Consider the following 26,951-nt stretch of genomic DNA (forward strand, 5'->3'; position numbering starts at 1 on the left):
CCATGTTATTTTTCCTCAAAAGAGAGATGTTCTGTGTGACATGAACATTTTTCTGATAGGCTCCCAAGATTCCTCCCCCATTTTGGTTTTGTTATTCTGGCTTTTTTAACTTTCTTGGCTGACTTAGCTAGCAGAAAAAGAGGTAAATTCAGAAACGGGGAGAGTCTGATTTGGTTTCAAATCAACTGGGAAAATTTACACACAAGTGATCATTTAAAACAACAACGTTTGCCAAAACATACAAGATTGGTCTTCACATAAAACCGCATAAACTATCTTTTGCAAATCAGAAATCTTCTCAGGTTAACACAATAAAGACATTGAGGTTTTATTTTTGCGCTTCCTATGTTTTAATTTACTTAACTATTCATCATTAAGTCAGCCAAGGAGACAACACAAAGAAGTGTTCCTATACACCAAAAATCAGTAATATTGCATTCACTGCTAAGCCTTGGAACCACAAAATAACAGAATGATTCAGGTTTGAAGGGACTTCATCATCATGCCCAACCTCCTGCTCAGACAGTCCAAAAAGAGGTTCTTCAACTAGCATTATTAGTGTTACTAACTTGTAACTGTTCGTTACCACTATTCCCTTAGTGCTGATATTAACTACTAAATTATTTTAATAGTTTAATGACTACAGAGAATGAAGAAGAGAACAAGGAGCTTTCAGAAATGACAAAGTAACCGAGAAAAATCTTCAAGGCGCAAAGAGCAGAAAGAGTCCTAAATTCTTACCTTACTGAGCTCAATATATTTCTTTGCTTCTCCACTTGCACAGGCCACCGATGTTTTTTTACTAAGTAAAGCTGCTTTACACCCTTTGATTTTAAGGGAATGATATGGAGGAACAAGTGATCCAGTTTGTGTCAGCTTGGACTGGAACAACTGATTGATGACTACATTTTCACTGGCTGAGAAAAACATAAGAAGAAATTAATGCATGAATATAAAATGCAAGTTAGAAAATTATATATATTGTATTTGGAAGTAAAAAGATATACAGTAGGAGATAGAATTAAATAAGTAAACTTGAAAGAAGTGGACAAACAAATTAAATTATATTAAGTTAGTTATCAAAAAGCATTCAATTTCTAAGCATGTCAGTCATCAGTAACACTGTTTTAAAACATATTCAGGTCCAGTGTTGAATAAAACAGGGAAGAAAACAAAACCTTTCTAACTGTGATGTGTCTAAGCTTAATTACTTATGTGATCATCACCTCTGAATTTTGTTCTATTACTGACTCCCAAATTATCCATCTATTAAAGCAATGTAAGAGACGCATTCTGCACAACTTTTACCTAATGTAGCATTTAGAAATGCTCAAGACACTTGACAGAAATAAATTATAAACACCGCACCAAAGAAAAAGTTATATAAAACAGAATATGGGATGGGATGGAGGGGAAAAACAAAAAGGCAAGGTGACAGACAGACACTGTGGCAAGCTGGGACCACACTTGCAAACATCTACAGAAAAAAAGACAATGCCATATATATGATTGATGTAGTGGTGATTAATTAGTACAAAACAAATACAATTCGAAGAGTTGTTTTCAAAAATAAAAATCTGAATTTTAAGACAGATATGATACTTTATACTCATTTCAGTCAAGCTATCCTTTATGAGATTATGGTCATGGGCTCTTTAAGATGAACACGGTAATTACATGATTACATGCTGCTTGTACCGCCACGGTATCAGTATGCATTAAAAAAATGTTGTAAGAACTAAGAAACTGGCATTATGATCAAACCCATCCCGTGAATAAAACCAAAAGCAAACCAGAAAGATGAATGGGATAAGCATCGTAAATACTGTCATTAAGTAAGCATCGTAAATATTGTCATTAAGTTTAGCACAGAAGGTAGAAATCCTCTGTGTGCTCTTTATTAGCTGTCTAAAGATGTATTACTAGATGCTTAAATGCAATAGCTTTGTTTCCATTTTTCTGTGCAATTACTATTCCTTACTTAATAGGAATAATAGCTATGAGGAAGATAGTAAAGCAAGTACTTGAAACAATTTCAGCACAATCAGCAGAGATACTACACCTCCATATTTTTATAAGATGGATGAATGTAAGAAGTAGTATTAGGAGAGGTATTAAAATTATTTCCTTCAAATTAAAACCGATAAAACCTATGTTAATAGCCTCTCCCAATTTATCTGACAGACAGGTATGTTCCACATTCTTACACATATCAAAAATTATTTTAATGTTGTTAGCATATTTAAAAGTTTTGATTAAGGAAACTAAATTCAATAAAAATCAAAGGAAGCATGCAGTTACGGTATATGTCTACATAACTTACGAAACTGACCCTAAAGGAAATATGCCACTGACAATCAATAGGTTTTAAGCCTAAGCCACTTAAAAAAGAAGGAACATAGCCCTTAAATGCCTTGCATGCTTGTAAATATTCTGCCTTCAGAAATTTTCCATTAATTATAATTATTATTCTGACATCTTAATTATATATACACTCACTCTCAGTATATCAAACATTTTCTATCCAATCCAAACCTTTATTCTTCCCTTTTAACAGTTGCATAGCTGATTACATAAAACAGCGATGAAAGGGCAAAAGCAGACTATATGAGAGAATGGGAGAATAACCTCTCTTGTTCAATATATTGGAAGTTGCCACACTTTCCTATCTCTTTTGCAGATTATCATGCAAATTCCAAGTAGTGAGGACTAGAATGTCTTTTAAACTATAATCAATAGGATTATACTCAAGATCAATTCTTCCTTTTCTTTCTTCATCCTTAATATACACTGTCGGCCTTTAAAATGCACCAATTATTTTACTAGGGAGTTTAGCTAATTTCATGGTGAAACTGATAAAAATCAATACATTTAAACAGTGGGACTGACTGGCAAGACACATATGACCACCAAAAGACCTCTGTTTCTATGGAAAGATAAGTAAGTATATAATACACTAAGAGAACATTGTTGGAGAAAAAGCAATTAATATCTCAGGATAGACCGACACTTCCCTGAGGAAAATGTTTTGTTTTTCTTCATAGAAAGGGTAAATTATAGAGGTTTTTAATTATCTAATGATTAATCATTAATTAATAAACCAGGATGCATCATTATTAAGAATAATTATAGAATATGCACATGGAAACGTACTTAATTTCAGATTTCAATGGACATATTTTTCACTGAAAAACCGAAGAACGCCCACAAGTTCCTGTTTTCAGAAAGGCACTCGAGCAGTGAAGCGCATCCCACTGCAGTCTCTATGATTTTAGGAGCCTTATCTCCTTTCTCTATTTTGTGGGGTTTATTTTTGTTTTAATTCATACCCAATGATTTCTTTAAGTTGTACTCATCTATCACACTGTATCTTCTTGTTATTTAAATGACATCACATGATGAAGATGCTTTATGTTCATGAATTCTAAAAGCTTTCTAAATCAGAGCAGATTTCAAACAATGCATACATACTTCAAAAAGATGAGGGTGACTTTTTTTACTGTAAAGAAAATATATATAAATTTCTCTTAAAACTAAAATGAAAATTAAAGCAAAGTCATAATATCTCAATTTCTAACAACAACAGCAACCACAAAACCATTTACTTACTTTTCATTACAAATATGAGATTTTGTGAAAGGGAATCTTTATTTTTTTCTACTGCACCAGCAATTTCATAAGTAACCTATAATAAAACATTGTGACATCATTAGTAATGACCAACGCATCTTTAAAAAAATCTTATAGCAGTAGAAATGAAGGTATGTTTTTTCCCCACTCAACGGTAAAAGGCTGTCACCAGTAGTGTCCTTTGTTCTCTTCACAGCCCCAGCAATACTAACCAGAAGAACTGGCTGCTGAATATAGTGGGTCTCTGCAAATATACAGAAGTTTCATCAGGCTGATTCTAAAACACTTCTACAATGCAAGACTTTGAACCTAAATTGTAATGGAGAGCAGGAGACAGTGACCTAAACATCACTTTCCCTGTAGGATAAGCGAGTCACTCCCAGATCAGAGATCTACTTGTCAACAGGAAAATATCCATACTGACCACAACAAAACACTCATGGAGCAACCTGAGTCCCAGCTCACACTCAAGACAAATTCCAGCCATTTTTATGTCCCGTGAAGGCAAGGTCAGTATAGGTCATGTTCAAAACCCATTTACCTTTCTAACAACTATGCATGTAAGGATTTTGGATCAGTTCAGTTGTCTGATGTCATAATTTCAAGAACAGACAGTTGGATTGTCACTCCATCTGTCTGCAGATAAAACTCTAACACATGTGGGGGGCACTCTGAGAAGTAAGCAAAACCCAAGGCTATAGCCAGAGTTCCTGAGGGTACATCCAAAATGAAGAAATATGACCAAGTGACTGTTTGAACACTGAACCCACCCCAGAAGACACTATATAAAAAGGCAGCACTAAGGTCAGAAAGCAGTAACTCACCCCAGTTTTGGTGGTTTTAAAAATTTTTAATGGTGATGGAAGACAAACAACTAGATAATTTACAGGCTTTAAGAGCTCTGGCTTGCACGGTAGTAAGAACCCAAATGGAACTTTTAAGTTAAAAAGGAAGAAAATTATAGATTGTAATGGGAACTTCCTAGAATACAGTTTGGTTTTATTTACCTTGGGACCATGTTTTTATCTAAAGCCTTTTTTAAGCTTTTTATTGGATCTATATCCTAAGCCACTTAAATGTTTGGGGAAATTTTATCCTTGATATTTAATAACACTGTAAATACATAATTAAAATTAGTAATACTAATCAGTACATTAACTTTGTTTTCCATTAGGTCATTTGACAATTATGTAATGCTATCTTACTTACGCAAGAGATTATATGACTTGGATGTGTATAATCTGTTACAGTTAGTAATTGTCAAATGATGTAATTAGTGCGGCATCTGACATACAAAAGGTATAACAATAGAATTATGTTCTTTTCCATGACAGATGCAATATTATATAATTTTCTAATTGCATCTCCTAAGAACATACAACACAGTTAGCAAACTATTAGAATAATTTAAGTATACTATTAAATGCTTTTAGTGTACTTTAAGTAAATGTTCTACCATGCTGGTCCATAAAAGATAATTAACAGAACTTATTCGACAAATACATAATACCAGTTTCTAATTGAGTGTCTTAGGCTTTGACTAAATTAGAAGAGAGTTAGCATTGGTGGGAAAAGAGGTAAGTATAGCAGTGGGAGATACTATATTATGATTAAGAGCTTAGATTGAATCAGGGAGAAGTTTCAGTACTGGTGTTGGCATAATACATCACCAACTTCTAGAACTATATTCATAAGACATCTCTGCTATCACATAAAATACATAAAAGTTATGTGAATTCCCTTTTATGAAGAAATTGCTAACTCTCTCACAGTTTTCCCATAGACTTGGTGAATTTATTCACTGCCTAAAGACATGAAAACTGACTCAGTGAAACGGCACTCTAGGGTTCCACATTCATTGCCAGTCCCACAACAGAGAAGGAGAAAGAAGTCCTCTTTTAGCTGCCAATTTTGTTAATTTAATCCTGCCCTCATCAGGGATGCCAACATACACAGCACTTTGCCTAAAGCACATGTATTTCCCTCAGTTCTCTTCCACTGGGTTTCTAAAGTAAACCTGGCCAGAACTCTGCACTGATTGGCACTCAAGCTCAGTGAATAGTTATTCTAAGGAGACAAACATCAAACAAATATTGTATGATTCAGACAGGAAATGTGCACTTGCTGAGATCATGGTTCCCATATTATAAAACATACTCCTTATTCTCACGCCTATTTATCGCATCTGTTGCTCTATCTTGCTTTACATGATGAACTCCTTGGGGTAGACAGTATGTAAACCTCCGTGTCTGCGTTAACCAAAGGAAACAAGATTCTTAGATACTATCTGAACTAGTCGAACTAAGCACGGTGTTAGTGGGACAGGCCGAATGTTCATCTTGTCCTGGGTATTTAGGGAAAAATATTGAGAAATACTTCCACTCTGCCTCCCACCAGTTCCCCTCTCAGCTTCCTGGGCTCTTCTCATTAGCGAGCTCTTGACATGCAGAGTGTCCCTCGACCTTGTGTTTAATATCTCTTGACTGACGTTGACTCAGTCTCTGTTTCTAGAAGTCATTAGTATTTTCAGCATCTCTAAGAGTCTGTGGCATGAGTTTCACTAGTTACTAGCTGTGTGAAAAAAAAATATTCATTTGGGTTGAACCTTGGCTTTGCTGTTGTTAACTTCATGAGATTTAGCAGATACAAATAAGAGGTAAAATACATAAAGCTAAAAAAACCAGCAGTCTCACACACCACATGTGCACAGCGCTAACTTTGGGAACCGCATGTTCATCTTCTTACACGTTCCTGCCTCTTTGATTCATTAATCATCCTCCTGCCACTCTACTGTACATCCTTATTCAGAAATTTCTATTCTGACCTGTGCCCCCTCTCATAATGTCTGACTTCAGGAGGGTGGGAGGAAGTGTTGTATTATTTTCTCCTGTAAGTGGAAGTCCAAAATCAAGGCTACTTAAAGAAAGAGAGAGAGAGAAAGGAAAAAAAAAGCATGACTATCTTGTCTGTGTGAAAAACAGAATCTTTGTCAAATAACCTTTATAGGCTCTAGTATAGCTCTAGTGTAGCTTAGACTGGACCAATTTGATTGTTATGTCTGGGGATTCAGCCTGGGGAAAAAATAGAGAAAATGAAAGCATTCTTATTGATTAATCCATCTCCTTTTGTCTTTTGATTTAGAGACTCAGTTTCAAAGTCTGCCTGGGATATATACAGCATTTCAAAGAAGACTGCCTTGGTGAAGGTGAGCTGACAGCTGAGAAGTATTTTTAAAATACACATAGCTGAGAAATGGAACAGACATTGATCTGCACTTAAAGGACATTATGAGCACTGGTTTATAGAGAAAAGAAGTTTGTCTTTTGGTAGTGATCAGTTTATTACAGTACTATAAATCAAAACACTTGCAAGGCAAACAGCAACAAGGGGTTTGTCTGATTTGTAAATTCAAATGTAAACTGCAGAAAGCTTAAATTATGACATATTATTCAGATTACATGAACAATGGGCAAGTAGCTTGTTATATAGAATATCACTATATTAAATACTACTTTTAGGTGAAGCTGTGTCTCTTGGCATTGTGCCAAGACACTATATTTCTGATTTAGTTATTGCTATGTTAATTCTTCCATAAAATTGAAAAAATATAATTCAAGAAAGTTCAGTGGAAGTTCTTCAAAAATCACAACGCTCATCATTGGAGCGAGTCCAGAGGAGGGCTGGAGCACCTCTCCAGTGGGGACAGGCTGAGAGAGTTGGGCTTGTTCAGCCTGGAGGAGAGAAGGCTCCGGGGAGACCTTATAGCCCCTTCCAGTACCTGAAGGGGCTACAAGGAAGCTGGGGGGGACTTTTTACAAGGGCCTGTAGTGACAGGACAAGGGGTAATGGCTTTAAATTGAAAGTGGGGAGGTTTAGATTAGATATCAGGAAGGTCTTCCCTGAGAGGGTGGTGAGGCACTGGAACAGGTTGCCCAGAGAAGCTGTGGATGCCCCATCCCTGGATGTCTTCAAGGCCAGGCTGGATGAGGCTTTGAGCAACCTGGTCTAGTGGAAGGTGTCCCTGCCCATGGCAGGGGGGTTGGAACTGGATGGTCTTTAAGGTCCCTTCCAAACCCAAACCGTTCTGTGATCAGTAAGGCTGAAAGTTCAGACATAAAATTCCTGTGAAGCCCTCTACTATGTGAGAGCCCACGATGTAAATATTAGTGTTATCAATAAAAATATCTAGAAATTGAGTACTCTTAGTATAGTTTCAACTGACGGTCAGATGCATTGATCCATTGCACCCATAAAACCTTTTGCTTCCTCAAGGCATGCTTGCAGTGTGCAGCACGGAAATGGCATGCCTGTCTTCTCCCGGTGCTGCCAGGCAGACAAGACAGGCTCCGTGAGAGGAGGCTGAAAATACCCACATTCATGTTAGGCATCAGAAACAAAGCAGTGCCCCAGATGAGCAGAAGAGATCAGACTGCCAGTGTTCAGGGAAATGTGTTAAACAACCTTCAGATAAAGCCTTCCACTAGGATTTTTTTTAGTCATACAAAACCTAAATCATGCTTTTCTACCTTCTGCCTGTACAGAACAGATAAGCTTTTTGTCTTATAGCACTGAGATACCAAGACATTAAATAGCTCTTAGAAGAGACTCATAATGTGTCAAGGCATTGTAGGATTCTGTTCAGCTGCAAAATTAAAACTGAGAGATAAAGTAAAATACTTTATATGATCAAGTACTAATGTTCACAGTGGCCTTTGCTGAGCATGTGTTCATACAGTTAACAACTGTATCAAATTGCCCATGCAGAAAGATTCAGTGTTGTGCAGGCTTAATAGTAAAATTCTGGAGAAATGAATAAAAAGGATTTTTCTTTCTTCCATTGGACCATTCTATCACATTTGTGTAATACAGTGTTTTCTCTCAGCTTCCACTGAAAAAAAATCTCACTTCTGCGTTGATTTCTTCAGTGTGCAGAAGCTTACTTGTACTTACTGTCTTCATTCCAAAACAGTAAAGAAAATAAGAAAAAAATCAACGGTCTCTTAAAATGATATAATACATACTGATTTTCTTAAAGCATTGTTTTCACCAGAAATTCAAGTATGGATTCCAAATTCCTTAGGATTTTTTCCTTTACACATTACACTGAGTCTCTACTCCCCATCTCTTCTTAAGCTCACTTTGACCTCATGTTTTCTTTTTTTCACTTCCGACCCATTATCTCTTCTCTCTCAGTGCTGCCTTTTCCGGAATGGTCTAATGCTAATCAAGATTAGAATAACAATACGGTGTGTGTAGTCCTAAAAAAAGCTACCGAGCATAAAACATAAGGGAATGGGCAATACCTGACTAAGTGACTACAATCAATCAAAAAGACTTGATATTGGAAGAAAAGATAATTTTCCTATGAGTACCCTGACAAAAAAAGTTATGATATAAACATCTTAGAGGTCTTTACAACTGCATGGACATATCTGCATCAGCTGTAATTCTCCCGTAATACAGAGCTACAAATATCAGCTTTGTTCCCAAAAGGCTGTGTGTCAATCTGAATTAAACATATAGAAGAGGTGTCTTCAGTGAGGCAGTATTTTTAACAGCTGCATTTGCCAGTACAGCTACTCTAAGTGTCTCAGGAAAGATATGAATCCAGTTCTTTCTGGGCTTTGAGCTACATCAACTACTGATGAAAAGAAGCCCAAATTACAATGGTCTGTATTAGTTTCATACAAGGGCCAACATAGATTATTAGAGCTTTTTTGCTCTAGATTACTTGGAGCAGCAGCAGTTTCACATTCATTGGCTGTGAACTACATTGCAGTTACGACTTTTGTTACCTAGAGAAATCAGGATGCCTGCCTTCGCCCTTTAATAGAGAGCCTGCGTTCAGTGGGTGTTCCTCCACAAACACCAGCCTAGACACATCACCTGCATATAAATGATTAAGCCTAGAAGTGAAAATTTCATGTTCAATTACCTGTCACATTTTACTGGCAATTCTTTTTCTACCCTCTGGGTCTGATTCATCTTTCAGTTGTACTCATGTAAAAAATGAGAAGCTTTACCAAGGAAAAGGGTTTACAATCAGTGAAAAATTGTGGTGAGAATACAATCAAGCCTCCTTGTTTTGAATTTGGGTATCTCTTAAGGTAATGATGCAGAGAAAGATTATTTTATCCTTCACTTACTTTAGACTCATTTAATTGATATCAGACTACAAAAATCACTCTCAAAACCTGCCAAACTACACTGTTACTTTATATATGAAATTCTTATTTTTGAGTGCCAATAAAACCTGATATATTTAAAAGCCTGATTCTTTAACAACTTTCATAAAGCATAAATCACAAATGACTTCTATAAAAAGCTTCCAAATGTAGTAAGTAACAGCACAATCCAAAGAACAGCATCAGCAGTTTCAAAATCCCAGTCTTTATTAGTCTGAGAAAAAACTCAATTTGTTTAATTATTTAGTGTAGTAATGCTATCATCAGATTTTATGTAAATATATATTATAAATCACTGGAAATTTCAACCTATGATAGCTAGACAACAATTCCATGAGATAACCAAAATGCAAGGATTTCTCTCAATCATTATTAAAATAAGGAGAGTTAAACACTTGTATAGGAGCTTCTTTGTTTTGGCAGCGATGAGCATGTTACTGCCATTAGGATGCAAAGAATAACCTGACTGGAATATTCCCTTGGCCAATGTAAATCAAAGGATCTCCACTGACTTCAAAAGAATGTGTGAATTTACATTACTAGGAGAGCTGTCTATTTGTTCATACTTTTAGATTAAATGTCATTACTATTATTAGGAAAAGGTCAAATCAAGTGTCTATGTTACCAAAATAAAAAAATCTTATCAACCATCCAAGGATAAAACACACGTTAATGGAAAGTGTACTCCTTACCACTCACAGTTTAACTTTCAGATCTGGGCTCCTGCAACTTTGATCTTAACAAGTGTTCCTACTGAGTGTTTCTTCAGAGAATAAGACACTTTTTTTTCATTTTGAAGAATTTTCTTACTGTTCTGGTTGTGATTTTAAGGCAGACGCCTTGCTGCTGCTTTCATGTCAGTTTTTTGGTGGATGGGACCTTTCAGAGCTCACAAATTTGCATAATCACAGCAGAACTCCATGAAAAAAAATATTTACTTAACAAGTACAGAGCAGATTTATAAATGAATTTAGACATCTGGAGTTCATGGTCAGTTCTTAACTCTATCACTTTAGTTGCTAATAATGCTGTTATCTAACCACTGTGTATCTGCATTCCTACTGAGAAGTTCCAATAGGGAAGATATTAAAACCACTTAACTTTGGCAAATAATTCGAGTCTAAGTAGAAGGCCTGATGATGAAAGAAGAGCCTCCAGAGAGTTATTCAGAGTATTTAGGTTAGGAATTTAAGCACTGCCCAAATAGTCCTAACCCTTTCCATAATGACCACATTTCTATCATTGGACGGGAACAAATTTACCTGCGTCAGAACACTACTCAACACTTCCATCTACTACATTTCCAAATGAAGAGACACATAATAGTCCTTTCCCTATTTATATTGCTGTAAAGGACCCTAATCTGCTTAAAGAAGCCTGAGCGTGCACATTCCAACCTCTCATCTGTTCTGGAGAGCTCAGGGCATATAGTGTTACCTTGGGATATGACAGAGCCAGCAAGTCTTTTTTTGGTTACTTGGAGAGAAGTCTTGAACACGCCTCACAGGAGTACCCTCTACCAATAGTCGACTGACTGGGTGTTCAACGGCATAAGTCTGTTTCACGTAAAATATTCATCAGAGAATAAAGTGTATTATACAGTACCTTTGGCAACATGGATTAGAGGCTTTTTTTCTGGTGTTCTTAACCTAGCAAGCCCATAGAACTCCCTTCTGAATGTAAACTGATTTTTTTAGCAGCGTAACAAACCCCCTGTATTTGCTACTCAGAAAACCACGTGAGGGAATGCTGCTCTAATTACCTCTCACAGTAAGCAGCAGCAAAGCTATTACATTTGGTTTAGAACTGTAATATACATCCTAATCACAAGACTTTTTCACAGCTGCCTAATGTCTTGCTCACTGAATTCATCTCTTCTCTCTGTTGCTTAGGTACAGAGAGAAGCATCCAGGTGTCAGTTTTCTGGTTATACTGAAGCACCTGCAGTTGCCACGTGTCTTCCATGGAGGATTCTGAAGTGATTAGGCACGTATCATGGGCTGCCACTAAATCCTGAAAAAGACAGGTTCTGCCTGACAGCAGGCTTTACTGAGATCTCAGGTGTAACGTGGCCTACTACAGAAAGCCATCAACTGGTAGCACAGCTAAATCTATAAACAACAGAACTCGTGTGATCACGATGCAGTGTGGTTCCGAGGCACAGTAGGTAAACAGCTTCTAAACGTGCTATGGACAAAGCTGTGGTGGGACTCCTTTTTGTGGATGGATAGCTCATGGGATCGTCTGCATAAGACTTCGAAAAGTGTGAAAGGACACAGAACAAGTTGTTCAGACGTAAAGACTGATTCCTGCAGCCTTCAGTCTATGTTCTCACCTAATTTCAGTGGAAATTTCGAAAAAGGGGTAACTAAGAGCCCCTGTTGTATCATGCCCATAGAGTCTACATTCATTAGCTCATTTTAAATATCCTACTTTGAGCAGAGAGAGGTGGCAGCATGTCAGATTAATCACAGAAGGGTCATCCTGTCAGATTATCTAAAAGAAATATTATCCCTTTAAATACATACCTATTTTGCTTGCTTTGGGCTGCAGATAGTTGGGAAGACAATTTGAAAATGAGGTAATATTGGAAAGAAAAGGGTAAGAGGTTTATTTAATAGAATTGATTACGACTTCCCCATGAACACTGCAGGAGGGGAAATGCAAAACATTCATCCTGTTTTACAGCCATATTTAGACAAACAGCATATTCTGGGATTTTGTCAGTAGAAAAAAAAATTGATTATGATTCCTAACAAAAAACTATATACACTCCTCCCTCCCCCACGCTCCCCCCTCTCCCCTGGCGATGCAGGCTGGTATCCAGGGCACCTATGTATATCACAAAGGATTTACAGGAACCTGTGCTGTTCTGGAACAACTGGAAGTAAAGTGACAGCCCACTAAAATGGCATTAGACATTTATGCTGAGGAATCTGAATCACCCCCTTCTACATGAAGTGTTTATAATGAAGATACAATTTAGGAGCCAGAATTAGTTAGCCTAAATGCTGTACAATATGCTACAAACTTACAGATTTTATACACTAGATCTTGCATTGAGATTCTATGTTGTCCTCTGAAAATTAATTACTACAAAGTGAATTGTTATTTACAGCCAGGAGTTGGAGAAGCCATGCAGAATTTAATTTTGTTTACTCTTTTTCATTAACTGTGTGTAACCAATCATTCAAATTACTTACCCTCCCAGCAAAATGCATAACAGTGAAGGTGGAGCCCTGATCCTTTGGGGCAAGGTTACCATTTCCATCTTTTGTGGAGGAATACACTGTATTTGTGTCTGATGTATCCAGGTAAGACTGAATGCGTTTAGCAAGACTCTGTTCTACTGACCAAACAGATTGGCTTTCTTCATCCAGCATTGACAAAAAGCCTGACGGTTTCTGAAATGGAAAAAGGATTTTTCTCATTTTATACAGGGGCAATAGAATCTCAGTTGTTCCTTGTAGAGTAACACAGCTTGTAATTTAATAAACAGAAACATGTATCCCCTAAACGAAAAGGAAAAAATGCTTAAAATATTCCGGTAAGTCTCCAAGGCTATGCACATCAGATAATTCTGCAAGAAAAGCAGGGAATAATATTTCAGTTGCCTAAAATGGTAACTATTGATGATCTTTTAGGAAACTGATTGGGCTACTTCCTTCAGAGAAGTTAGACTCTAGTAACTAGCTCCAGACACAAAAGAAACTGTCAGACTTAAAACAGAGACTCGTCAGTCCTACAGATGCATTAATGACACGGCATGATACACAGATGCCACGTGTGAATAAGTACCATCAAGGAGTTTCTGTTACATCTTCTTCAACCCTGGACTGCTAGAAAGCTCTGTTAGCCCTCGAGCTACGAGGGCAGTGATGACAGCCCTCTCCACAGTCTCTCTGGACCCATAACCTTCTCTACAGATTCATAAATCAGAAAATGCAGGCAAAGAATTATATTAGTCTAACATGCAGAGACTGTGTATAAATATACACAGTGTAAAATAGATCTGAAAGCTACCTGAAAGAAAAAATCCAAGGCTGCAGTATGGTTACCAGGAGAATACACTGTTTCCATGGCAACTCCCTCTTGTACACATTCTGCTTGCTCTTGTAGGAAAAGCACTTCATTGATGTACTGGTGTATCTTCTCATTGGTCATGTTGACACACAGCTATTGTAAAATGAAAACAAAAAAAGGAGTGTTAGAAGTTTACTGGATAATTCATCGGTGTAGGTTTTACTGCACGTCTAATATTGAATTTCATGAAATGTCAACTTATAAATGCCATAGACTAGCAAGACTCTAGGGAAATTTACATCTTAGCAGCTATTAGTATTAAATTGGGAATAAACAGTTTTTGTCCTGCAGTGTTCATTGCGAACTCCACATAAGAATTATCAAATACCAGCATTATCAAATGTCGTGCGAGTTAACACAAATTGTACTGATTGAAGTGGGGTACATCTATGTATAAAGTGGTACACTTAATATTCTTCTGCAGTTTATATTCAGGAAGACTACACAGATGCAATGTGCTTTTAGAAAAAACAGCTATGTATTTGGTTAGGATCCTGACTCTGTAGTTAGTTCCATGTCAACAAAGACATTCGAACGCCATTTCCACACATAATGACACTGAAGTCTAAAGCAGTCTATGAAGAACTCATTGTGTTTTGCCCAAATATATGTTATAAAACACCTAGGGACATTTTACTAGGTGCTTCTCTCCATTTTATTGATATTCTGCGGGAAGGTTGGCAAGAAAATCATCTCCAATAGAAAAGTTCAAAGTTTGGGGAGAGAAATAATATAAACTCCTCTCAAATATTTTCTTTGACTGACTTATAAGAGGTGTAGTGCCACTTTCGCAAAGTAAATAGTTTAATCGGAATCCGATTTTCAATTAAAAACAGGTGGGAATTATATCAGCTTATTTTGTGACCTTTTGCATTCTATTCAAAGCTCACAATCTGAAAAAAAAGAAAGTAAATATTTAATAACTTGGTGGAATAAATGTTTTAACTGTTTTGTTTATATTAAAGTGGAAATTTTAGTGGAACATTCCAAAATCTCTTCCACTGTTATACTACCACTAAGACATTAAGAAAACAGAAACTCCTAAAAGTGTGCAACAACCCTTTGTATGAGGAATGATGGAAGGAATGCTTGCATGTAGTCTCTTTTCAGACTAGTCACCTGTTTGTTTTGGCCATAAGCTGTATCTTCCATGAATAAAGTGTGTAAAAGCAATTGTATCAGCAAGTCATATTAAAAAACATGAAATACTTAGATCAACCCTAAAAGTACATGGCTTAGCGTTCAGATGAGGGAAAAGAACCCAAGTAATGTGTAACAGCCTGAATTTTCCATTAAGACCTCATGCTAGTATAGTCAGCTTGCACTTGTTACACAATAAAATGACTAGCGTGAATAACAGTAAGAAAAAATAAACCAAAACCCTTGTTTTATAACCAAATGTCTGTTATTAACTCTGTTTACCATGCATGATAGTGCAGACAAAAGATAGCCTTCAATAAAACCACTACTTTTTAAAAGTGGGATTTCTGAAGATTCAGATTGTTATTTTATGAACAATATAAGTATACAGTTGACTTACCCTGTCTACTTGTTTAACGGTAAAAACCAGCTTTTTTAACTTTCTGGCAGGCAAAATATGTTTTACTGATCACTTTCAAATTCTAATTACAAAATCTTTTCAGATGCCTCTTAACATATTTTAGAAGGCAGACATAACATTACAAGCACCTTATACTTCACAGGACATGTAAAGCCTTGAAATGATGCATGCTGTGTATATCTTTATTTGCAAATGAGTTGTTTAGAGAATTACGCCATTTAACTTTACACAGGTATGTTTTACCGTAAGAAAAGTTGACAAAATCACTACAGATCTGAGTTTACTTTTAATCATGTGCCAATCTCCTAAAGTACATAAAAATGATATATATACTTGACCAGACTGGGCAGCAAAATTATTAAACTACACAATTCAAGCCAAAGGGAAAGACTGTCTTAATCATACCTTAAAAAGATCTGACAAACAGTACTGTTTTTAACTGCTAAAAGTAAAAGGCATAGTATTTTGTTAAAATATTCATACTATAACATGCTGGGCTGGTTAAAAAAAACAAACCAAACCAAACCCCACATTTATAAATTCTACAGATCAGCATATATTGTGGAATACACTGGTGTGCCTTTTAGTAATAGAAGCAGTACCATCATTCAGACTGGCAGACTTGCCATAACAGCAGTAAGGTTCTGCAAACTAGACCAGAAAGCGAGCTCAAGTGCTTACACAAACTGCAAGCTGGTCCAAAGCTGCTCTCTCTAGCAGGGGCTGTGAGTAACAGCTCTGCAGAGAGAAAACCAGGAGACCAGCCAGGGACTGCTGAAAAGCAAGACATTCTGATCGTATCTTTCTCCATTTCAATGTTTTATACAACCTGCCGGGAAAAGGTAATAAAATGTATGTTTCAAATTAAAAGCTTGACACAGGCTGGTACAATAACGAAAACAGATGAAATTTAGAAATCAGAGGAAAATGAACTAAACCAGCAGTCCTAACCCAACTTCTTTTGCTCCGTGTCAGATGAAGTGTTATACAAAACAATGACACATTTTCTGTACAAAGAAAAGTTCAGAAAACTATTTTTTAAACGTCTTTCATTGCACCCATGAAAATTAGATGGAAATGTAGTAGTAATAGAACAAAACACAATTCAATTTTAACCTAAAACAAATGTTGAGGGAATAACTTTAAGGATTGTGTATTTGGGCTACCTTGCAGCATTACTCAACATTACCTATGGTACTTTTTGTCTTTAAACATTGTTGAACTGTTCTTCATATGTCTCTTACTGGCTCTGTTGTAAGTCACTTCTGTAAGAAATCCTCCTTTCTATTTGTTTTCTTTTCTAATCCTGACTCACTATCATGTCTCAGTGAAAACAAATACATCGTCTATTTGCCCACATCTTCATTAAAAAGCACTTCTGGAATATTTACTGTACTTACTACACTTGACCAGTTAGTATTAAGTATACACTAATTTCAAATTTCAGTAGAAGACCAAAATTGTACTGTACTCTGAAGACAGAAAAGCACTTATGAGTAATGAAATTTTCCTGCTCTTCACTTTATACAAATAGGTATTTGAAAAGGCATAGCTGAAAAAAGGGGAAATTGTGAAAAGAAAACTTGGTGACTGTCAATCAGTGAGGGAACAGTGGATTTGAACACCCTTTGGAAAGCTCATTTACATCCTTTCGTTGTGCGGAAGGATTAGGTCTCTCAAGGGATGTGTATTCAGAGCGTGGAGTAAAGCTTACAGCTGCCATATCAACACATCTATCAAGCCGTATGTTATTGGCCAAGACGATGAAGCTACAATGCCAAGTTTAATTTGCAAGGATGTGCTCTAGCATTTCTCCGAAGTATAATTCTAAGACAGTGGAAGGCAGAATCATCTTTTATTTACTGAGGCTGGACTCAGAAAATATTTTTAAATGTAAGGTTGATAATCACTGATTTCTCAGAACTATCTTGACCAATGTGCCCCCTTGTATCTGCTGCTAGCCAAATATTTCCACATCTATTTTTTTCATGTAGAATCAGAAATCAGCTGCCTAGTCCACAGGCTACTACAGAGGCAAGCAGGACCATCCATCTATGTTCTGGACAGGCAAAAATATAGAAGGCTGATCTGCATAAAATAAAATATTGGAATGCTCCTTCAGGCTGTCTGAATGCAGAAACTTGAGTCCATGCCCTCCCATCAGCCATCACTGAGACTGGAATGACTGCAGAGAAGTTAAGCCATGTGACTTTTATTTACTCATATCCATCCATCTACAAAACAGGCAACATGAGTTTACATTTGGATAGCTAAGAACGGTCTCATGGCTAAGGCAATGCAATTAATTAAAAAAGTATTGTTATGGCTGTTTTGGCTGGGAAAGCTCACAGGACAAAATTAAATGAAGTTTCAGCAGGGTTAACTAAAGAAGTAATATTCTGAGAAGCTAAAACCTACCATTCCTAATAATAAACATAGAGGGAAATTCCTGTGAGCGCAGCTGGGCTGTATGAGCTCTTCTGCTTCACCATAAAGACTCTGAAGTCCTGAGTGGGGCAAGCAATGCTCTGTGCCCTCGAAGCCAGCTGGCTCCTACTGCAGAAGATGTGCTGCGCAGAGCTGCCGCGGGAGCCATCCCTCTCCCAGCACTCTGCTGCATCACAGATAATGCTGCACATACTTTTATGGGTACAGTGTGGAACAGCAGTCAAGAGACACTTGACTGTTTCTGTGATCTGCAGTCCTAATTCCGATAAATCACTTAAGACTTCTACAAAAAGGAGGAGATAGGTATGTCTTCCGCAAAACTTCAGAGGTTTACAGAGGCAAAATACCATTCAAGAGCTAAATATTTTTTCAGTTTATCATTGAATTAGACATCAGAGAGAAAAGACTACTTGAGTCCATTTTATTTAACTGTATTACTGCTCTTTATGATGCTTCCACAACTACAGACCTCTGTTTCTGCAGAAAGACCTGACTTTCTGCAGGGGGAAGAAAAGCTACTCTTGCTACTCTAAGGCCTTGTTCTTCCACTATAATACAGTTTTCTTAGAAACAATTAGGGGATACGGGCAACTTTAGCAGCCTTCCCTCCTGATTCCACTTGGAGCGAGTCCAGAGGAGGCCACGAAGATGATCAGAGGGCTGGAGCACCTCTCCTATGATGAAAGGCTGCAAGAATTGGGCTTGTTCAGCCGGGAGAAGAGGAGGCTCCGGGGCGACCTTATTGCAGCTTTCCAGTATCTGAAGAGGCCTACAAGGGTGCTGGGAGAGGACTTTTTACAAGAGCCTGTAGTGATAGGACAAGGGGTAACGGGTACAAATTGAAAGCAGAGAGGTTTAGATTAGATATCAGGAAGAAATTCTTCCCAGAGAGGGTGGTGAAGCACTGGAACAGGTTGCCCAGAGAAGCTGTGGATGCCCCATCCCTGGAAGTGTTCAAGGCCAGGCTGGATGAGGCTTTGAGCAACCTGACCTAGTGGAAGGTGTCCCTGCCCATGGCAGGGGGGTTGGAACTGGATGATCTTTGAGGTCCCTTCCAACCCAAACCATTCCATGATTCTATGATTCTATGATTCTTGTTTGTTACGTTCATTTGCCCCGAGTTCTTCCCATTTGTGTCGCATGCTCTAGTGATCAAAGAATTATTAGCATAAAGGTATAAAACAGAGAGCAGCATAAAGATTTAAAGACCTATCAGCATTCCTTGGCCGCACTATTTGGCGCTGCGCTTGCGAAGGAACCACAAACAAGGTCTAACCTAGCTTCAAATCAATATAGTCTCTGTCAAACAAGGAAACCTAAGAAGACATTGAAAATATTGTAATCTGGCATTGCTATTTTTGGTAGAGCACTCGCATTTCCTGAAATGATCACAAAATGAAGGCCATTTCTGTGTAGAGTAGGCAGACAAATCTGTGCTCACTTCTGACCGTGTTCCAGCACGCCTGTATACAAAGCTCTTCTGGCACAGCAGGTATGCAGCTGCTCTAGGAAAATGCTGTTCCCAAGCTAATGATCACTGCTAGGAAGGGATTGTAAATTGTAATTGGGGTGAGCTGAAAGTGCACTGTAGTCATTTACCACAGCTCAGCTGACGAGCAGTAACTCACCGAGTCCTGGTAATTCAGCAGCTTTCAGTCTTTATTGAGCAATGACTCTCTCAGACTGTGGCTTCTAAAAACACTCTCCCCTGTCTTTCAGCTTTTTAATTTTATACCAAAATCACAACTGCATTAACTATCACTTATTCCATACACTTATTTACTGTCATGTTAGAATTATATGTCCCATTTTTGCTATTACGAATAAAATGCATCACAGATGCTCTATATAATGAAAGCTTACCAGCGCTCACCAAGTACAGGGAAAAATGATCACTTAATACTGTTTTTAACTTCTTATGCCTTCTTCTTTGTAATCCTCTATAAAACTTTTCTCCTCGCAAGCTGTCAGTACATCATCTGGCCTGCAGAAGTTACCAGATTCTTGGTGCACACCTAATTAGCCTTACTTTTCTAGTTCTTTGACATCTACTGTCCTATGCATTGTTCACGAACCATACCTAGACCAATTCTCTGTTTGCCTTTGACATTTCAATACCCTAATGCCTTGTCATTCAAACTCACTCACTGGAGGAGTGAACAAGTTATTCTACCCCGTTTATCCAGCTCTCTCTTTCTGAATCATCTTCAAACACAGTCTATTAAAATTAATTGCTTAAATTGACATGTGATTTAGTATCATATTGCTCTCTTAATGATGATATTAAACTGTCTATCAACTGACCTGATTTGAAGCACCAGAAAGACTCATGCAGCCGCTTGGAATGTCCCCAGATTTGGGCAATCAGGAGGTTTTAATCTTTCTAGAAAACAGTTGTAATTTTTTTTTTTCAAGAAAGCAAGTGAACAGGTATCACAAAGAGTGCCTTGTCTTACACTAATTTGAAACAAAAGGTTAATTTTTCCCTAATTAATTTTCAAATGCCATTTTAATATATGTTAATCTAAATGTGATGAAAAAGTAATTTTTATGGCCCCTCCACTGTTTGGCTGTAACACTTAATGTTAACATTCTGCAATCACAGGCCTTGACAGCGGGCATGTTTGCAGACATGATGCAATGTTTTGCATGAGGACCCTATCTGGGCTAACAAGCCCGTTTATCATCAGGGTTAACGAGCCCAGGCAGAATACTGAACAAGGCTAGACTGCTAGACAGCTCAAGCTTTTGAGTGCAGACTGGTTTGGCTATGGCTGCAGGATTATATTGTGCCATGTGGAGATGAAAGCTGATCATGGATACTGCAACCTATCACGTCAGGAATTGGATGTGTTAATCACATTAGAGTCCATATAAAAATTAACTCTGTAGTTCCCTCACCTCTATTCTACCTTTTCAAGAATGCAATTCAGTAGTTTCTGAGACTCAGAGTATTAGTCAATATTACCCAACAAAATGCATTCAGGCCAGGTGGAGGGACAGTAAGTACCTTTTGAAATATATTTATTTAGAAAAAATGAAATAAAATGCAAAGTTGACTTTGAAAGTATGTTTGCTATGCAGAAATCATAAAATAAATTACTTTCTACTTATTTTTCTTTAAATCTAGTATTTTCTCTTCAAACACCTCTGCAGTCACTAAGCAGAAAATTACTTACCCTAGAAATCAGAATTCATGGTATTTCATGATGTCAGTTGCAGAAATTATGAGAGTTTCATGACAAAAAACAATGCAGAACAGTCAAAGGAAAATGTCTCAAGATACATGCCTCTCTTTTGAGATGCATTTAAAACGCCTATAATACTTTATCCTTATTAACCAGTAGGTTTTATGGATTTTTTTTCACATATATTCAGTCTGTTAAAATGTTTTTAATTTTTCAGTTGATTTTGCCCCAAAGTAGACATTCACACCAAGTAAGTGACTGTGAATATTGGCACACATCAATAGTCCTTAATCCAGCAAACTTTTCAAGCAAGGTAGAATTGTAAGAGCAAAGACACTTGTGAGAGGGGAACCGGAATATGTTCTGTTGCATTCCTATATGCTTTTCTGAAGGCAGGGATAAGCTTGCCCTGTTTGTGCTTTCAAATGTTTGTAAATCGGGCGGCCATGTCAACACGCTATACCAACTGAACTAATGCGGCTCTGTGACTTCTATTTCACTAGAGAGCTGAGCCATAAAACAATGGATTGACTGGGATGAAGAGAGAAATTCTGATTTCAAACAATAGCAAGTCCTTTGTTGTTGCTGATGCTATCTCTATTCTTTTCTGTGCTTTGATTTTCTATCCTGTGCTTTGATTTTCTTCTCCTGCATTACAGAATGAATGAACAACTGAACAATAACTTAGACATCTCTTTCAGCATGTTGTGTGGAGTTGCTAATGCTTTCTGAAATACGTACGCAAGAGCTTTGGTGTTCAGAGACTAATGTTGAAGGTGGGCAAACAGTTGTATAATTTAAAAAAAAAAGTTTTATATTTAAATTAATTTTTTAGCATTCAATGACCCAAAGCTTAATTTATTTTCCACAGATGTAATACAAGTTTTTAAAAATCGCATGTTGTAATGTCACACAGAGGTGAATCTGCCACTAATAGCACCTAGCATAATGTAGCATTTTCATTCTACTTTTTCTCCAAGGCATCTGAAGACCTTTTGATCTCTCTTCCAATCCAGTGTATTGCCCTCCTACTCACTGACCTATTTGAAGTATGACTTAAAGAACCATGAAAGCAGACAACACAAAAGTATTTTCCTCAGATTGTCTTTCAGTGCTGATATTACCCCTCTTGCAAATCATTAAGGTAGATGTTTATTAGATTCTTTTTAAAAGATAAATAATTGTACAAAGCCTGGGCTTTAATTCAAATCCAAAGAGGCAGAATAGGGAAAAAAAAAATTAAGAGCAAATTTTCTGCTCCATGTATGTTTATATTCTGATCAAAACACTTCTGTCAGCTAAAACCCAAAACCATAACAGAAGAGTTAATATTAACAGTTAAAGTAAATTCGGCAAAAAATAGCTACTTACCTGTTCAAAAGTATTCTTCTGAAATTCTTCAAATCCAAAAATATCCAGTACTCCAATTTCAAATACCTGGTCACTAGGGAATAAAGGATATTGCAGAAAATAAGAATTCAAGGAAGCGAATAATGTATCTGTTGTTTGTGACAGTGTTTCTGCCGTAGGACAAAAGCAGTCCGTATTTCAAAAACACAGCATGAAATACACCAGCAGACCATGTATACAACCAAATCAAAATTCTACCCATGAACCTATTATAGCAAAGATAAATTAAAAAGCAAGTTTCAAGATTGTTTTAACTGCCATGTTAAAAATTATATTTGTAAGAGAAGGATAAAAGCTTTGCTTCTTTTAAAGTGCTGCTTCTAAAGGTGCAGGTATCTATTCACTCAGATGAGGGACTGCCATTTAGGGGAAGTTTCAAAATTCTTTGGCTGCACTCAGTTACCCCTTCCAGTTTATATTTCCTTGACAGCCAGAACTGCTCCTACTAAATGTACTTTAAGGGAAACCTGTTAAGCCAAAGTCCTCTCTGTGCCAGCATCAAGTAGAGGCTGCGAGTTCAGGCTCCATGAGAGGTTGCATCTCTCAGGGCAAAGAGTCAGGATTTGGGCATTAAGAAGACAGGTGTTTCTTCCTTCCACATATAAAGAAATACTTGCTGGCAGTGCATCTAATGTGTCATGTGCCACTGCCTGCATTCAGGGAAGGGCTTTTATTTTGGTTCAGTGGAAGGATTCGGCAGAGCGGTCAGCTACGATTTGGACAGGAGAAACGGGAAAGGGACAGAGGTGTTGTTATTCTATACTTACTTGGGACTAAGTCATTGTCAACCATCTGGAGAAGAAACTAAGTTCACTACAGGGAATAAAACTAATGATTTGGGACATGCCATTGCTTTCTTTGGAAGGATTTGAGAAATCTATATGAAAGGGCTGGGCTCACTGGGGCTGAGCTTTTTCTTCAAAGTTATCATTAGACAGAGAACATAAAAAAAGGGTTACAGTAAAACAAAATGTGCAGATGGCCCATGTGAATGCAGTGGGACTTTCTCCAGAGCGAAACGATCTGTCAGCAGGATGAAAGACTTTGCACTATAGCCAATGGCTCTCTGGAACAGGAAAAATCAGCAAAGCAAAAAATCATTCAGCTTTCTGAGACAGAAGATGGACACTTTCTAAAGCAAATGGGTTTTCCTTTCTCTTTGCCAATATAATTTGTAAATGTATGGGGTTCTATATATACAAACACTATTGCAGCCTGCTGTTTCTGAAATCTACTCTTCCTTCCACATTTTTCCTCCATGTGCCATGTTTCCTGTATGTATAAATCTATGTATATATCAGGATATAGATGTAAAGGAGAAAAAGGTGAACCACTGTTGAAGTACTTTAATATAGTACATATAGACATTGTAAATGCTACCATTAAACTAGATGAGGATCCAGCCCTGAAAATAAATTCCCACGTAACAAAGCAAAGTAAAATAATAAATAATTGAGTACTACGAAACAAGCTAGGAAAACAATCCTCTAGGACAAGTAGAGCCTTTTTCAGAAATCATACCCAAGACGTTCGTCTTCGCTTCGAAGGCGCACTAGTTCAATGCACTACCGATCATCACAATACTGGCTGTGTCCTTAACTCTCAGACACAAGAGAGTCACATAAAAAATCTAGTGTAGAATGACTCTGTTGTGCAGGAGAAGTTATCATGAGGTCAATTAGCCTCCAAGGGAATTTCTACAAGAAGCATAAAGATATATCGCCATCTCCATCTGCAGCAATGAGGGCAACTCAACTTGTGTTTCTAAATATAAGCCTCATTCTCAAACGTTCCTGATCAGAGATGGGTGTACATCCCTTGTCACAACATGTTTTCAACAAAAACAGTCCATTTCTATAAAGAAGAATTAGACATTTTGAAAACAAACTACCTCAAATTCATACTGAAAATCCAGAATTACTATATTATTTAAATAAGTTTTGGGAAAAAAATGTTTGGAATTTCAGAACACTTCCTAAGTTTCCACTCTTATTTTATTATTTTGTCATTTATCTATACCTTCCCTTATAGGAAGGCAAAACATGAACTGCTATGTGATATTGCACAACAACTGAAATATTGCATTATATTTCACAATTATTGAGAGCTACTTAACATGGACGGAACAGCTTATCCCTTCTCTGTCTGATTCAGTGAACAGATTTGAGGCTGGATTGCTTACATCCCAGCTGAGCACCATAACTGTTATTTTGTAAAACTAGTATCTCTTACTTTTTCTCAAAGAATATATAAATGTTTGCATTATATAAAAGACCTAAACAACCTGACTTAATGAATTATTGCAAATCAGGTAGAACAGGAACCTGGCCCTAGCTTCAAAAACTCCAGGTAAAAGCCATAGCATCCAGCCTATTGCCTACCAGCATCCAGCCTACTGCCTACCTCAAACGACACTCCTGATCAAAACTGTGATATTTCCAAGAAATATCTTGATTCGTTGGAGATGCATTTATTGTCAGGAAAACATGCCATCCCAATGGTCGTCTTTTTTTTTTTTAACTCCTCTTGATAATCCTGGCCTTGTATTATTAGAATATGCACACACAACATGAAAGGAGCTGGAGGTTTTACATAATTAATAACTTGCCTACAGGGCAAGCACAACAGAACATTTAAAATAGTATCCTCTGCAACAGTGACATATTATTACTATATTGTCACATTTGTTTGCAAAATCTCACCAACCATGGCAGTAGTTATCTTATTAAATTATTGCCCAGATTTTGAAAATTAAATAGCAACAGACAGCTAACATCAAAATTAAAAGCATTGTTTTATATGTGGTTACAAATTACTTGGCTTTGTTTTTCTCTTTCTTCTCGTCTTCCTCTATTTATACCACTTTTCTTCTCAGAGAGAGGGTCCATATATGTTTTTCTTGGCTAGCTGTCAATCATATTAATTCCAGCAAAATTACTTTCCTTAAATTAAGCATAGCAGAGATTCCCAAGGCAAAATAAAGCATGAATGATCCCATGTTTACAAATGAAAGGGCATGTCACCAGTGCCTGAAAGAACAAATATTAGAAAAGAGCACTTTTTGTTCTGAAAAATCCCTTTATTTTACTTTATTCTTTTATAGTGACTAAACATCCCTGACACTTTTCCTCATTACGTTTCAGATATTCAATATTTACCATGTATAAAGTATTTTATTTATGTAGTTTTAGTGGGGACTGAGACTTTGATTTCAAGTTTGATAACACTTCCTAGCATAGAAAATTAGAAAAGCAGCAATTTGTCAATACTTGAAGAACATTTTTATCTCTTAGACCAGTAAATAGCTGGTCTAGTTAACAGTTAAATGGTTAAAATAGTTAAAACCAGGCATGGACGTTAACCACAACTCATCTGATTTCTGTGATTTACAAACCAGCATTTTCACAGATAATATTTTGCAATATCTCCAGTTTTGCCTTTTTCCTCAGAATGACATTTCTGTAAAGATGTCCTTATAGACTAGAAATACCTTTTGATCTTGTACACTTAACAACTGCGTTACAAAGAAACTACATAAAAATCCCTGGTATCTCCTAAAACCAATACGCATACACCAGACAACCTGTCTGAGGATCCGCTGCCTTGGCAGACACCTTGCCATGCATCAAGAGATGCCCCTGACCCCTCTGCCACTCCTGGCGAGGTGAACAACATTCCCTTTACAATACTTATGACCCAGTGCTTCAGACAAACCTACCGGATGTTACTTGATCACTCTTTTTTTTAATCTCGGATGGGTTTCAGCTCCGAAATCCATAGGGTTCATTCCCATTACTCTTTTTTTGTAGTATGCCTATATAAAGCAGTGGGTCGAATATTTTGAGGCAGGATGATCTAACATGCCTTTTCATCTGCCCCAGATACAACGTTTCTTGGTCTTCCTCCAAATTTTGCCAGTAACCAAGACGGAAGCTGGAAAGCTTATGTCTGATCTGTGTAAACCAGAAGTGATACTGACTAATGAGAAAATATTTTTAGGATTAGATGATGGATACAACCTAACCTTCAGACGAGAACCCTCAGAATCCTACTTAAGACTCCCTCAGTTCTCCCCAGGGGACAGACCACACCCATTGTCATAAATACGTTTCTTGAAGCAAACAGGCTGAATACTCCCAGTTGGACCACCTTCTTCATCTCAAACAATTACTAAACCGAACTAGTTTCTGACACTTTTGAGAGAGATTTTTTTAAGATTCTGAGATTTTTGCTGAGACGTGGTGTCATTGCCACATCTCTGAGTGAGCTTGCTCAACAGCTGCCATTTTAATTTTAGTATTACCTTACCCTGGTGTGAGTGGTACAGTTGGAAACAGTGGTGGGACACAGCGGAAAGAAACACTGGCTCCTCATCTGACAAACATTTCTGTGAGTGGCTTGACAGGTATGGCAGGAAGGTAGAAATCTTTCTGCTAATAGACTCAA

At 37.2% G+C, this 26,951-nt stretch overlaps 1 protein-coding gene across 1 annotated transcript in view; it reads right to left on the reverse strand.

Moving 5' to 3' along the window:
- The window catches only part of MYO16 (myosin XVI), a 283,911-nt gene that overhangs the window by 84,238 nt on the left and 172,722 nt on the right, over positions 1-26,951 (reverse strand). Inside the window, exons 20-24 of the mRNA XM_010161190.1 lie at positions 22,467-22,539; positions 13,839-13,991; positions 13,019-13,219; positions 3,610-3,685; positions 742-917 (exon numbers count right to left, since the gene is read on the reverse strand). Coding sequence (XP_010159492.1) covers positions 742-917; positions 3,610-3,685; positions 13,019-13,219; positions 13,839-13,991; positions 22,467-22,539 — 679 coding nt within the window. The remainder of the gene's footprint in view (positions 1-741; positions 918-3,609; positions 3,686-13,018; positions 13,220-13,838; positions 13,992-22,466; positions 22,540-26,951) is intronic.

Source organism: Eurypyga helias, unplaced genomic scaffold, assembly GCF_000690775.1.
Source record: "Eurypyga helias isolate BGI_N326 unplaced genomic scaffold, ASM69077v1 scaffold12351, whole genome shotgun sequence".
NCBI lineage: Eukaryota > Metazoa > Chordata > Aves > Eurypygiformes > Eurypygidae > Eurypyga > Eurypyga helias.